This window comes from Ipomoea triloba, chromosome 14, assembly GCF_003576645.1.
Source record: "Ipomoea triloba cultivar NCNSP0323 chromosome 14, ASM357664v1".
NCBI classification, from domain to species: domain Eukaryota; kingdom Viridiplantae; phylum Streptophyta; class Magnoliopsida; order Solanales; family Convolvulaceae; genus Ipomoea; species Ipomoea triloba.
Window position 1 is genome coordinate 23524627 of NC_044929.1, and position 14366 is coordinate 23538992.

The 14366-nt window shown below is 40.1% G+C and overlaps 4 protein-coding genes across 4 annotated transcripts; 1 reads left to right on the forward strand and 3 right to left on the reverse strand.

The window, feature by feature from the left end:
• The first annotated feature begins 1677 nt into the window (after positions 1–1677).
• Positions 1678–5392, forward strand: LOC116004552 (DEAD-box ATP-dependent RNA helicase 24). The gene is made up of 5 exons (XM_031244650.1): positions 1678–2441; positions 2901–4129; positions 4313–4352; positions 4508–4889; positions 4996–5392. Exons 1-5 carry the CDS (start codon positions 1835–1837, stop codon positions 5045–5047), a joined length of 2310 nt encoding a protein of 769 aa, XP_031100510.1. The 5' UTR covers positions 1678–1834; the 3' UTR covers positions 5048–5392.
• Positions 5393–5774: 382 nt separating this feature from the next.
• LOC116004911 (beta-carotene isomerase D27, chloroplastic) lies at positions 5775–7594 on the reverse strand. The gene is made up of 8 exons (XM_031245113.1): positions 7341–7594; positions 7155–7238; positions 6948–7049; positions 6741–6840; positions 6520–6611; positions 6345–6425; positions 6193–6261; positions 5775–6102 (listed from the first exon to the last, which is right to left on the reverse strand). Exons 1-8 carry the CDS (start codon positions 7479–7481, stop codon positions 5986–5988), a joined length of 786 nt encoding a protein of 261 aa, XP_031100973.1. The 5' UTR covers positions 7482–7594; the 3' UTR covers positions 5775–5985.
• Positions 7595–7977: 383 nt separating this feature from the next.
• On the reverse strand, positions 7978–10733 carry LOC116003713. Its single transcript, XM_031243625.1, has 8 exons — positions 10440–10733; positions 10252–10319; positions 10010–10076; positions 9765–9919; positions 9583–9653; positions 9270–9338; positions 8611–8711; positions 7978–8504 (listed from the first exon to the last, which is right to left on the reverse strand). Exons 1-8 carry the CDS (start codon positions 10686–10688, stop codon positions 8421–8423), a joined length of 864 nt encoding a protein of 287 aa, XP_031099485.1. The 5' UTR covers positions 10689–10733; the 3' UTR covers positions 7978–8420.
• Positions 10734–11031: 298 nt separating this feature from the next.
• Positions 11032–14328, reverse strand: LOC116004980 (receptor-like protein kinase ANXUR1). The gene has a single exon (XM_031245187.1). The coding sequence runs from the start codon at positions 14051–14053 to the stop codon at positions 11387–11389; it is 2667 nt and encodes an 888-aa protein (XP_031101047.1). The 5' UTR covers positions 14054–14328; the 3' UTR covers positions 11032–11386.
• Positions 14329–14366: the final 38 nt, after the last annotated feature.

The following is a 14366-nucleotide window of genomic DNA, read 5'->3' on the forward strand; positions in this document are numbered from 1 at the left end:
GCATGAATAGTGCAGTCATTATAGTCTTGCATTTTGTGGCGATCGACGGTCTCGATCTGCGATGCTTGGGGTCACGTGGGGGTGTGCATATGTGGGATTTAGTCTCACTGTATGTTCTAGTTGGTAACCATGAGTATGCACCAGAATACTAACACACACACATATATGTGCGTGTGTGTAATCACAAATGATATATTTAAATGTAAGGAACTCGATTCAAGTAAAATAGTGTTTGATCACGACATTCGAATGTATGCTATCAGCCTATCATTCTACAAATCAATTCCTGGTATACTATTTCAAATGTTATTGTCAAATATGGGCGACTTAACTACAAAGTTGTTGAGCATAAATACAACTAAACCTGGACTTTAAACTCGTGATATCAAAGTATGAGAATCATGTTATACTTGTTTTATTTTTTTAGGCAATGAGAGATACGACCAATTAGTACATAACGGTGTGCACTGGTTAAACCATACTTTTGTATAACAACTCACAAACAATATTGGAAAAGTAAATTACACTAAATAGAAACTCTACAATGAGTTCGACTAAGAGAGTGTCGATAAAAATCAAATAATTATATTCCAGTCACTTAAACATCTCGATGTTGGCAAATTGAATGCTTTCAAACAGTCGAATAATTTATTGGGTGATTCCACACGTACTCCCAATTCTTATTCCTATTTTATATTCCCTTAATTTGGCATGCTTTGATTGCTCAATTTAATAGGGGCCATAATATTTATCCATTTTTTTTTTAATTCCTCCAAACAAATTTAAACACAAGTGAGAATAAAAGTCGAGACTAAATTTTTGAGACAACATGAAGTATTTTTCTAATTTATTTGGTATTTTATTAAAAAAGAATATACTCCTTATTTTATTTGGCTGGTATAATTAACAAATGTATACAATAGAGTTTTTAAGTTTCACTACATAATGCCACAGCCGAAAATAATTTATTTTATGATGATTGAAATACCAATGGGTCGTTTACTTCATTTTTTATGTTTTTCCATTTCCAATTTTTCATTTCTCCAATTTTCCATTTTTCCTTTTCCATTCCTCCAGTATTCCATTTCTCCAATTTTCCAATTTTCTCAAATTTCTTCATTTCTTTAGTTTTAGTATATAGTTTGATTACAAAACAAAATACTAAAAACTTCATTAAATACAATCATCCCATATAACATTTGTATATTTATACAATAATAATAATAATAATAATAATAATAAAGATAATAATAAAAATAATAATAATAATAAAAGATAATAATAATAATAACAATAATAACAACAACACTAATAAAGATATTAACAATAACAATAATAATAATAAAAGATAATAATAATAACACTAATAAAGATATTAACAAAGGCCGCTGGCTGCAAAGGGAATTCGCGCTAAGGAAAACTGCTCCAGCATGATTCGAACATGGGACCTTGGGCAGGGAAAAGCGCTGGCTGCAAAGGGAATTCACGCTAAGGAAAACTGCTCCAGCATGATTCGAACATGGGACCTTGGGCAGGGAAAAGCACTGTACACCCGTTCAATTTCCATTTGGAAGAATGGAGAACTGAATTTTGATTCTCTCTAAAATTCTATAGAAATGGAAGGATGGAGATAAATAATTGATTTTAGTAAAAAAAATTTCCATTTTTCATTTTTCCACTTTCCCAATTATTCATTTTTTTTGGAAAATCTTCCATAAGTTACTAAACAACCCCAAGCGATTTGTAATTAGGGTTTATACAGATTCCAGACAAGACAGTCCAATTGCTATTTTAGGGTTTCAGATTTCTCGGTGGTCACCCGAAATACAGAACTATGTCGAAGAGAAAGTTCGGATTCGATGGCTTTGGTATTAATCGACAGTCAACATACAACTTCGAGCGAGCGGAAGCTCCTCAGCGTCTCTATGTACCGCCCTCGTCCCGTTCCGGTGGTGGTCACGACAATTACGAAGATACTGACTTGGATAATATTGATTACGATGAACGAGATGGCGACGAAGACAACAATAATGATGTCAACGGTGGCAGTGGTGGTGCCGACGATGAAATCGACCCTCTGGATGCGTTTATGGAGGGCATTCACGAAGAGATGAAGGCAGCGCCGCCTCCGAAGCCCAAGGAAAAGTTAGACAAGTACAAGGATGATATTGAGGATGATCCCATGGAGAGTTTTCTGAAAGCGAAGAAGGATATAGGGTTGCAATTGGCTGCGGAGGCTCTTAACGCTGGATATAACTCGGATGAGGAGGTTTATGCCGCAGCCAAGGCTGTGGACGCAGGGCTCGTCGAGTATGATTCCGATGATAATCCTATAGTTCTTGACAAGAAAAAGATAGAGCCGATTCCTGCTCTGGATCATAGCTCAATTGATTATGAGCCATTCAACAAGGACTTCTACGAGGAAAATCCCTCTATTTCAGGTACCTGTTCCTTTGATTATTTTCTGTATATATATGCAGTTTGATAAAGTTTAAAGTGTGCTTTTTTTTTTTTTCCTTTTTTTTTTTTTTCACTTTAACCTTGAATGTAATTAAATGCTTGAATATTAAGTGAGAAAGAACATGCAAAGAAAATATTTGAGTTATTTGTATAATTTACTGTATTGGTTTCTCAATAACGAGCATCTTATCGAAATTAATTTATACATCCAAAGTTGGGTGCAAGTTGTTGTATTATCCTTGCCTTTGTTTCATTTCATTTTTGGTTTCCCCCAAAATGCAATTACCTTGTCAGAACCTTGTCCATTTATTGTCAACTGCCTATGGTCATAGCTGTTATCTTTTCATGCTGGTATCCTATTTCATTGTCTTTTCAGTACCTTTTTTTATTTTGTATTTTAAAAATATTTTTAAGTAATCACTTTTGTCCACTCTCTTTAGGCATGAGTGAACAGGAGGTTATTGAGTATAGGAATAGCTTGGCTATTCGTGTCTCAGGCTTTGATGTCCCAAGACCAGTCAAGACATTTGAAGATTGTGGGTTTTCTGTTGAGCTATTGAAAGCAATTTCGAAACAAGCATATGAAAAACCTACACCAATACAGTGCCAGGCTTTACCAATTGCCCTTTCTGGGAGGGACATCATTGGTATTGCTAAGACTGGTTCTGGTAAGACTGCTGCATTTGTGCTGCCATTGATGGTGCATATTATGGATCAACCTGAACTTGAGAAAGAAGAAGGTCCTATTGGAGTAATATGTGCACCCACTAGGGAACTAGCACACCAAATATATGTGGAGACTAAGAAATTTGCAAAGTCTCATGGTATACGTGTCTCTGCTGTTTATGGTGGAATGTCTAAACTAGAACAATTTAAGGAATTGAAGGCAGGATGTGAGATTGTTGTTGCTACTCCTGGGAGATTGATTGACATGATTAAAATGAAGGCTGTGACAATGACGAGGGCAACTTACCTAGTGCTTGACGAGGCTGATCGGATGTTTGACCTTGGTTTTGAACCACAGATAAGATCAATAGTTGGTCAAATTAGGCCAGATCGTCAAACATTACTCTTTTCAGCAACCATGCCACGTAAAGTTGAAAAGCTAGCAAGGGAGATTCTTTCTGATCCTGTACGTGTCACAGTAGGTGAGATTGGAATGGCAAATGAGGATATTACCCAAGTGGTTCAAGTAATTCCTTCTGATGCTGAGAAGTTGCCTTGGCTTCTTGAGAAGCTTCCTGGTCTGATTGATGATGGTGACGTTCTTGTATTTGCTTCCAAAAAGGCCACAGTGGATGAGATTGAATCGCAACTAGTTCAAATGGGTTTTAAAGTTGCAGCTCTTCACGGTGACAAGGATCAAGCTTCTCGTATGGAGATATTGCAGAAATTTAAATCCGGAATTTATCATGTGCTTATTGCTACTGATGTTGCTGCTCGTGGTCTTGACATCAAGTCAATTAAGTCAGTGGTTAATTTTGATGTTGCTAAAGACATGGATATGCATGTTCATAGAATTGGGAGAACAGGCCGTGCTGGTGATAAAGATGGGACTGCATACACCCTTATTACTCAAAAAGAGGCACGTTTTGCTGGAGAATTAGTCAACAGTTTGGTTACTGCTGGTCAAAATGTGCCGGCGGAACTGATGGACCTTGCAATGAAGGTAGTCTGCTACCTTGTGTGTATATACTCAAGTTAATACCCTAACTGCATACTTGTTAACTGTATCATAAGAAAATCTTTATTTATAGCCTCTCATTCATTATACTTTTGTATTGTGGATCTCCCTTAAGTCTTAAAAGAACTTGTTTTTCTAATGATTGGCACTTGCACTTTAAATAATTAGGATGGAAGATTTCGTTCCAAACGTGATGCACGGAAAGGAGGTATGAATTTATTTTTCATAATATTTAGTGATTGGCTCTGCAAAAAATCGGTAAATAATTTCAGATAAAATTGGCAGAGTAAGAAATTATTTTGTGTGGAAGTACTCATGAATTCATAGTGAAGATCTTCATGAATAATATTTTAGCTTTGGCAGGTGGAAAGAGGGCGAAAGGAAGGGGAGGCAGTGGTCGAGGTGTGCGGGGCGTGGATTATGGTCTGGGTATTGGATACAGTGCAGAATCAAGTAATCCTTCAACTACCACTGTTCCAAGCCGTTCTGCAGCAGTAAATTCACTAAGAACTGGGATGATGGCACAGTTTAAGAGCAACTTTGTTGCTGCCTCATCAAATCTCCAAAATCAGGCGTTAGGTAATAGTTCAGGAATGAACCCTAACAAGAAAATGGCACTGCCAGGCTTTGTATCTGGGGGAACAATAGGTGGTGACATAAACGCTTCCCGGACTAGTTCAACTAGTAATGCTGCAACATCTGTTCATAAATCGAGAGAAGATGCTAGCCACTTGAGCTCAGGAAGGTCAGTTCTTCTTACTCTCTGTTTGGACTGCAATCATTTCATCTCTTCTCACTTTCTTCACAAGAATACTTCATCACCATCATCACCATCATCATCATTTTTGCAGCTCTAAAGATAGGCAGAGAGAAAGGAGGCGACCTTCTGGTTGGGACCGTTGATTTGTTTCTTTGGCAGCTCATTTATATTTATACTGGATGACCAAATCCGCTTGTGTAAACTTGAATAGTCCTAAGTTAGGTGAAAGTTTTATCTCATTGTCTGTAATGATTCTGTTTGCCCAAATTGCTCATCTTGGTTTATGTGCCCTTGTTCCCATTTCTAGTCTGTGGTCTTAATTTTTATTGTATAGATAAATAGATAGATGATATTATGTGCCCTTGTTCCCACTCCATTTACCCCAGTCTTGCCCCATCCTCTTTTTAGATTACCTCTTAATATCTGTTGACATGTCATTGTTCTATAGGACTCTCTTTTTTAATTTAACTATTGTATATATGTTTTAATAATTTTTTTAGTTGATTAACTAGTGAATATAAATAATACGGAGTAATAAACAAGCTGTGTGTGTGTGTGGTTCATAGATAATGTCACTCTTGAAGGTGAATGTTTAAGCTAAAATTAAGTAGGAATATGCCCTTGTACCATTTTGCTATACTATTTAGTGGTCAAATTATTATTATCTTAGTTTACATTATTTAATGTTTGTTTATAATTTTTAAATTTGGTATGTTATGTTTAATTGTATTTTTAAATTTGATATACTAATGCGATATTAAATATTATGAAAATTAAATTGTAAATGGAACGAGACACAAAATGAGGCAAAGGGGGAGGGAGTGCATGTAGTTTTTAGCTCCACCAGGAAACTAGGAATATAGATTCATCTTTTGATGAAAAGGAAAGTTGTTGGTTTAGGTTGATAAAGGAAAGATAGCGTTTCCTGGTGTGGTGAGGTTGTCCACTTGGCATTTGAACTTTGAAGTGCATTGCACTTGAGTAATGACTCACCAAATCAAGATAGAATTATACTACATATACATTGAAGCTAAGAGAAAGTTGTAGAATGTGGAGAGGAGAGTGTGTGTGACACTCTCACTCACGCCTTTGGACACCTTAATGCATCTTCCTTCCGTTTAATGGCGTTTGGGCATATCTCGAGGCAAGGTTCCTTTACAGTGTCATCATCATGGGGTGGCAGGATCCCAAACTTGAACTGCCACAAAAAAATAAAAAAATTACACAACTAACATTGGTTGTTGGGGGCAGGGGGAGTTGTGCAGCAAAATTGAAAAAAGAAAAATACCTGGCAGCTATAGTCACTGAACTTTGGCTCCATAAGCAAAGGAACTCCCATACAATCCTTAAAGAAAGCCTAAAAGAGAGAGTGAAATGAAACTTAACTTAGACATCCAAGGTTGATTAATGAAAGTGAAATTAATGAGTGACTAGACCTACCTGTGTAGGGAGCTTACATGTATTGATACATATACCCACGCATTTGCTCTCTTCTAAATACTTGCATCTCTCTACAAACACCTGGTGCACAAGTAATTGAATTTGAAGCCATAAAAACAGAACAGAAATGTTAAGGGCAGGGCAGGGCAATGGAATAAAGAGACAAGGCACCCACCCCACTCATCCAGGAGGATCCGTTAGGAAGATCCACAGAGTTGACTGTGCAAGGACCCATGAGCCATTTGCAAGATAATGCCGTCACTCTTGCTACATCAAGGGAGCAAACACATTCAACAACTAACTGGTGGTGAGTTGTATGTATGTATGTATGTATGTATTAATATTAATATTAAGAAGAAGAAGAAGATGATGATGAAGAAGAAGGATTGAACTGACCTACCATCACGGCCGCAACTCTCCCTCCGGCTAAAGGTGCAATAAGCATTTTATAGAGATCTAACAGCCAAGGAGGAAAGAGTGATTGCAATATACGGACCTGCCAAGCCAAGCCAAGCCATACACATACATATCTACTTAGCAAGCAAACAAGTATTTGCCCAATTCATCTCATCTAAACCCTAAAACATATACATACATACATACAGCGGCTTCTCTTGTTTCAGAATTGCTTCGACCAATCACAAGACGGTTGGCAACTTCAATTAGTCCATCATATCCAGGCTTGTCGGAGTCCCATCCCGACTCCTGTGAAACACACGTACAAGATGAGATAGCAATCCTTTGTTTCAGATGCAGTAGGTAGGTTTGGAAGGAAATGTTAGGGACTCGATCGCGATCGCGATCGCTCACCTGGACCATTTTGCTACGGAACAAATGAAGGAAGAGGTTATCCAGGGGGCCGGGCTTGTATTCACTTCTGGCGCCTGCATCTGTCTGCCGGAAGGAATTGCAACAGAATATATAAATTGTCCTAGTAGTAGTAGTCAATTGCAACAGTGAAAATAAATAAAATGGATTAAGAAGATGGGAAATTACCGGCAGGGGTTTGGAGGAACAGAAAACTCCAACAGTTGGATGCCGGAGACTAGTGTTAGTGTTAGTGTTAGGTCGACGGGGAGGCGGATGCGGAGGCCAAGCTAAGTGAGGTGGGCGAACCAGAGCCAGAGCCAGAGCCATAGCAATCTGCTGCACTCTAATTTCTATGCTCAAATTAATCTTTTACCCCTCACCACTCATCAGTCATCACTCATCAAGGGGCTTTTCTTTTTATTTTATATATATTTGCTTGCCAGTTGCCATCACCATACGGTCCATAACCATCTTTTATATATGTTCAGCCTAGCGCTAATCATTTTTGCTTCCATTCTTCAAAATTTGAACCAAAATTAAAAAATAAAAATTAGTGTACCAAAATTAATAAGATCCCAAAAGTCATGGAACTAAAAATAATATTAAATCAACTGATAATACAGACTATCACTTGAGTTACCAATTTATCCCTCAAACAAGGCATCTGGCAAGATTTAGTTGCCAATTTGACCAGAATTATCAATAATGATTAAAACAAATGAACTTATATATCAAAATTAAGAAATTAAAAGTTATACACTCAAAATAATAATACTTCAATAGTAGTGGGACCAAAAGTAAAATTAATTCTAAGAAAATACTCTAAAGCAATTTAGATATGTTTACTCCAAATCTTCTTTTTCTTTTAATTGCCCGCTGGCATCAAGTCACCACTCAATACAATGACAGACTAATAACAGTAACAACCTCTGTAAATAGTAAATAGATTATTCTAATCAAAAACCCAATACACAACACTCCTACTTGGTTTATAGTTTCAGGACAGATGACTAATAACATAGTGTAAAAATGTGTGATTTGCTGCCTGCCTATCTCAAAGATTGTCCATAGGCGTAAAAGGGACTCCTCCCTTGCTTCTTGAGACTCTATGCCCGATAAAAACAGACAGGCAGAAAGCCACTACAGAAAACAGAAGAGAGAAGGCTGTGGCTGCATCCCAAGGGCTCCTCCTTCCAGCCTCCTCCACAGCCTTAGAACTACTACTGCCTGTCCCTGCCATTATGTCCAGCGATATCCAGTCGCAGCTTATCCATGCCAAGGTTTCCCATCAACAGGGTACCATAGAGCTGCAGAAACCTTACTTGAATTCCCAATTCTGAACTGGGCATCCTGCACCACCCCAACTACAACTAATTCTTTGACCAAAATTTATAAATCTAACAATTAAACACACACAGGTTCAACAACTCAAGATACGAGCATAAACCTCGTTTACCTGTTGCAGGCGATCCATTGTTGTCAAAGGCCTAGAGAATTCAAAGTAATATGTTCCTGATTCAGCATTTGATGCATAGGGGCTGTCTTCCTTAACAAAACCTGTTTGTTTTGAGCAGGTATTTTATCACGTTGAGAAATAGTAAAATAGCGCTGGAAGTTCTAGCAATGGGCAGCTAGGCAAAGGAAAATTAGATAGCTAATTAATATTCATTACTTACTATAAATGCCACAACAAGAATTAGAATCTTTCTATAAAAAGATGTAGTACACACACACAGAAATCAATATAATAAGAGGAGGGCATAGGATACAGTAATAGAGGAAGAGCACTGCTTAACGACTAACTAGGCACATCCTAGTTTTATAAAAGCAAATTTGCTTCTTGGAGAAAGACTATAAAAAAATATGGCTACATTCCCTAATCAATCTAACACTTTAAAGACATTCAGCAATGAAGAATATGTCACCCACCCACCATATGATAAATATAAAATTGTAAAACTTTTTTTTTTTTTTTTTTTTTTTACAAAATGATTATAAATCTCCATCATAAGTTATTAACAACTACTAATAGATTAGCCTAGTACTCTAGTAGATACATGACATGAGTGGAATTTAAGAAGCAAGAGAAGTAGTAGAAAGGGAAAAAGTTGGTACCCGAGTGACTAGTCAGGCTGCTGTGCCACCATGCACCTTTCCAATCATTCTGCGCACTAGAATCATTTGCTGATTGGAAACAAAATAGAAAGGTGCAGCACCAAAACAATTAAAATATGAAGCAAAAACTTGGTTACTGTAACTTAATATAAATGCAGATTCCACCCACCAGCTGGAATCCTTAATACGGAGTATATAATTTGAAACTAAATGCAGGTCCAATCCAAGGAGTTTGAGTGAGATAAAATAATTTTAGTCAAAATTTATGCACAGAAACAAAAGCTCTTGAATGGGAAAATTGAATCATACATACCTGAAGGACCAATACCATCTAAGTATCTGCAGTGAGGATTCCATGCATAAACATCAACCAAATGACCAAACCTGTTGAGTAGTAGCAATAAACATAAGCTTAACTTGTTAACTAGCGCAATAATATTAGTTAGACTGGTCGACATGCTTTAGTACAAGGGAGAGAAGTAAGTATTGGCTTACCTGCCTCCCCCATTCCCTGCAGTGTTATCTACTGGATTGCCTCCATACAGCCGGCCTGGAATAGCATTTCCTATTGAGAAGTGCATTATGTCAACTTCGTGGCCATGGCAAGTCTTGCTTGAGCAAGTATCCGGTTCTTGTTCACACCCACCCATCTTACAATGTATACATTTCTCAGATCAATAATAATATGCAGTTGATAAGTAAAGAAAGAGAGAAAGTGGGGAAAAGGCTACTCTACTCACTCTATGATAAGTTGCATTATCCCCAATTGGGAACATGAGAGCTACAGAAGGGCATTTTGTATTGTCCCTGCAGCATCAAATCAAACACAAGGAAGGGTCTGTTTAGCCATGTATATCAGAAACTGAAACTCTAGACAAGCCAAACCAATTTATTCTTAAATCCCGGGCGGGCAGGCACAGCGATAACTTTGTTCTAATCTCTCTAGTCTCTCCTACATTACATAAGATTCATTCATTCACACCCGTCAGTATAAGCATAATTCCCGTCGACTTGCAACATAAAGAATACATCTTTCCCATCGTGCAGCGCCTACGAAAATAGATAGGTGAGAGAGAAATCGAGATCTAGAAATCGGAAAAAGAATCGTCAAAGGCATCTTATTATTATTCCAATAATGAAGTGAGCAGGGCAGGGCAGTGATGTAGGTACCTTGATGGTCATCTTGCCGCCATTGTACTCCTCATCAGCATCTGGGTCTAATGCGGGTAAAAGGGAAAACTGAGACCCACCAACGTCCTTCCAATCATCGACATGGCCGTCGAGGGTGACTATCCCGGGTCGGAACTGGGCCTGGAGTCGGATCTCGGGGTTTGAGTCGCAGCTCCAGTCGCCGGACTCTTGGTGCGAGCTCACTTGTGCTAAGCTCAATAATGATAGAACAGCGAGTGCAGGAAACATTGCTGGGTAAGCAGTTAAGCACAGGGAGGGTGGGCGTAGAGGGAAGACGAAATGAGACTTTTCTTATTGATTTTATTTTATAGACGACTTTTCTTTCGTAGGTGCGCCAAGTTTGACTTGTAAAATTGATACGGAGTATTTTAATTTGAGATAGAAAATTAGTACATGTATTACGTTCTCTCTCTCTTTATTTATTTATTTATTATAGAGTTATTACATTGTCATTGTTTGCAAATAAAAGTAAGTTTGTATGCACATCTATTTTGTTTGAATTAAGAACATGTCGTATATGTATAATTAGTTGATAGTAACGGTATAATTTGTCATGAGTAATGAAAAGATGAAAAACGAAATTTAAGTGAGTAGGTAATGGTATTGATGTGATGTGATGGATGAATAGGCCGGTGGGGGCATTATTGGGCATATTACAATACATATATGTATATATAATTGAATTGATACACCGTAGCAGCTATTCGCTATTGGCTATTTCAAATACAAGTTGAAACAAAAAAGCAAGATCCGATCCAGGAGCGTAATCGAAGCGGGTAGCTGGTAGTTACATGCAGTGGAGTATATACAATTTGTACCTCCATACATATCATCATCATCAGGTCATAGAATTGAAGTAGAAGAAGGAGGAGGCCGGAGGGAGGGAGGGAGTTTAAATAAATAAATCTGCTGACAATACATGCAATTTACCTCCCTGATGTTTGCGAAAATGCATTGCCGTCAAACCCATCGTCGCTCCCAAGGCTCAACGTATTTCTGTGCATAGCCATAAGGCTGTGCTGATCAATTACCTCCTCGCTCGCTTCCTCTTCTTCTCCTTCATTGGGAGTAGATGCTTTGGACTTGCTTCTCTTATCCCCGTGCTTTGCAGGTGGGCTGTCTTGCTGTTGTTGAAGTGCAAACTCAAGGTTCCACAGCACGTCTCCCATGGAAGGCCTGTCCGTCCCGTGATCTGCCAAGCATTTCACCGCCGTCTCTGAGAATTTCTTCAGGCTTTCTGGTTTGATCTCTGGTTTGATCTGAGGGTCCACTATCTCCTCTAACGTCCCTTTCCTGTAGCAACTCAACGCCCAATCCGCAAGACTAACCTGCTCCTTGGGAAGACTTGGATTGAGTGCCGGCCTGGAGCACAATACCTCAAAAAGAACAACCCCGAATGAGTAGACGTCTGATTTTTCTGTGAGTTGTTGCCTTCTGAAATACTCAGGATCCAGGTATCCGAAGCTGCCCTTCACCACTGTACTCACGTGGCCTTTGTTCATATCTGGACCCGTTTTGGACAGCCCGAAATCTGAAACCTTAGCCACCCACTTGTCGTCCAAAAGAATGTTGGTGGTCTTGACGTCCCGGTGAATGATGGTGTATTTTGCCCCTGTATGAAGGTAATGCAGACCTCTGGCCGCACCGATGCATAATTCTAGCCTCTGCTTCCAACACAAACTCTTATTATCGCTACCCCCCTTGTTGTAGAGATGTTCTCTTAAGGTTCCCAGCCCCATGTAGTCGTATACCAATGCCATTTCATTATCTTCCTCGCAGAAGCCAATCAAGGACACCAGATGCCGGTGTCTTAGCTTGGACAACATCTCAACTTCTGTTTGGAATTCATGCACGCCTTGCTCTGACGACGGATTCGATCTCTTGATCGCCACTTTGACGTCCCCGTCTATCACCCCTTTGTACACCTTCCCGAAGCCTCCCACCCCAATCACATTTGACTCGTCAAAATTCTTGGTGGCTTGTTTGATTTCCGCCAGCGAGAAATACCTGCAGTTAGATGCGGCGTCTGAGGAAATGGTGGTCCCGCTGTGGCTCCCTGATTTGCTCCTGGAAGAAGCCCCCCGAGAATTCCCATAAACTGGGAGCCAGCTAGTTGAATCTCCTCCTCCGGGCACTCTCTTCTTTCTGTTATACGCAACCAAGCACAAGGCCGCGGCGAGACCAACAGCGGCTGCTCCTCCCGTAGCTCCGCCTATGACGGCAGTGGTGTTGAATGCGGAAGAGGGGGCGTATCGGACTTGCTGATCCTCTTCTAGCCGATACTTTCTCATCATGTCTGACATTGTGGGATTAGGAGCCGCCAGGTTCTTTGCAGAGCCGGAGATTTTGAATATCTCAATCCCGCTGAGATAAGCGTCCGCGTAGAAGGACGCTTCAGTGGCTGGATGCAGAGCTACCCAGAGCAGATATTTAGCATCATCGTCACCGCCCCGGTCTTTGATGTTTACTAAGTAATTTCTTACCACGGGGACCCCAAGTCGATTGCCGGCTATAGCAACCGGATCGATGTTTTCGTCTGCTGTTCGGTTGTTTAAGAACATGGTAAAAACTACCTCGTTTGGCCTGGTGATGTTCATCATGGTGTCGCACCAATGGAACCTCATAAGATAGGAGTAATTGAGATCCACCCGAAATGTCCAGGTGAGGTTATACTTGTCGTTGAGATTTTCATTGGGACCCATGGACCTGTATGACTTGTAGATATCAACGGGTGCAACGTAGGTGGGGATATCTCCGTAGTCAACCTTTCTGAAACCTCCGCCGGTTACACCGCCGATACCTCCATACAGGAAAGGACTATCCTCGTACCACTGACGCATTAGGCCGCCGGAATCATTGGTGGGAAGAATGTATTGACCCCCGACGTTGATCCTGTACATGGTCTCTAGTTGTTTGTCGGCCACGGACAGGGTCTGATCCAGAAACCCAGCCATGAAAATGTCGCCAATGCCAAATATATCGGGAGATGGGATGAGCTCGATAGCGTTGACAAAGGCGAAGGAGTCGGAGTCGGAGTCGGAGGAGGGCTTGAAGGTGAGTTCCATGTTGGGGGAGGAAGTTAGAAAATATTCCTTCACGATATAGGCCTGAGTGAGGGCCTCGGCGGTGAGGTAGGCACTGAAGTTTTTGAGGAGAGTAACAGAGCCCACGGATGCATCGAAAAAGGATTTGGAAATATCAACGCCGGGATAGGTGGATGGGTAGAAATAAAGCCTAAGCAAAGTCCGATTGGTGGAGGCGGAGAATTTGGTAGGGAATTTGTAGGAGGCCTGTGACTTAAAAATTCTAGCGGACATATACGGGATCACGGAAGGAAGCGAGGGGTCTTGAATCTCAGCGGTGGCTGCCGTTCCTTTATCACCGGATCCCAAATATTTGGCATCGGGTTCCCATTTGCGCCCCGCGTCTTCGTCAACCCCACCCTCCGCAGACCCGCATGCCAAAAGCAAGTGTTGTTTAGAATTGGCACCTGCCGCCGCCGCCGCCGCCGCACATTCGGTGGAATCAAACAAAACCACCGCGGAATAAAACAACAACAATAAAACACCACCACTCCTCCCGCTTCTTTGCATACTTGCGGCAGGCAGGCAGGCAGGCAGCCAAGCGTTCGTTGCAGATTAGATTAGTATTATATATTGGGGATGAATCAATCAATCCAAACGCAATATTGATATTAATGGCGTACAGGAACAACACAAACACTATATATATACATATAATATATATCGACGATTCCCGCCTGTACGCCTCTCTCAACTTCTCCTATCCCCCCAAGGCTATATATTATATTATATTATTATTTTGTTGTTTTTAGCCTTCCTGTGTTCAACATCCATGGAAGGAAGGAAGGAAGGGTTCAAGGAGATGATGAGGCGACAGGGAAAG

What these genes read in the sequence shown, in the direction of transcription:
- LOC116004552 (XM_031244650.1), top strand. Translation starts at nt 1,835, where the DNA reads ATGTCGAAGAGAAAGTTCGGATTCGATGGCTTTGGTATTAATCGACAG. An exon ending in TGATGGACCTTGCAATGAAG is followed by an intron (nt 4,130 to 4,312) that starts GTAGTCTGCTAC and finishes TTAAATAATTAG; the next exon opens with GATGGAAGATTTCGTTCCAA. An exon ending in AGCCACTTGAGCTCAGGAAG is followed by an intron (nt 4,890 to 4,995) that starts GTCAGTTCTTCT and finishes TCATTTTTGCAG; the next exon opens with CTCTAAAGATAGGCAGAGAG.
- LOC116004911 (XM_031245113.1), bottom strand. Translation starts at nt 7,481, where the DNA reads ATGGCTCTGGCTCTGGCTCTGGTTCGCCCACCTCACTTAGCTTGGCCT. An exon ending in TCCGTAGCAAAATGGTCCAG is followed by an intron (nt 7,050 to 7,154) that starts GTGAGCGATCGC and finishes TGTGTTTCACAG; the next exon opens with GAGTCGGGATGGGACTCCGA. An exon ending in GATCCTCCTGGATGAGTGGG is followed by an intron (nt 6,426 to 6,519) that starts GTGGGTGCCTTG and finishes CTTGTGCACCAG; the next exon opens with GTGTTTGTAGAGAGATGCAA.
- LOC116003713 (XM_031243625.1), bottom strand. Translation starts at nt 10,688, where the DNA reads ATGTTTCCTGCACTCGCTGTTCTATCATTATTGAGCTTAGCACAAGTG. An exon ending in GCGGCAAGATGACCATCAAG is followed by an intron (nt 10,320 to 10,439) that starts GTACCTACATCA and finishes CTATTTTCGTAG; the next exon opens with GCGCTGCACGATGGGAAAGA. An exon ending in ATAATGCAACTTATCATAGA is followed by an intron (nt 9,920 to 10,009) that starts GTGAGTAGAGTA and finishes ATACATTGTAAG; the next exon opens with ATGGGTGGGTGTGAACAAGA.
- LOC116004980 (XM_031245187.1), bottom strand. Translation starts at nt 14,053, where the DNA reads ATGCAAAGAAGCGGGAGGAGTGGTGGTGTTTTATTGTTGTTGTTTTAT.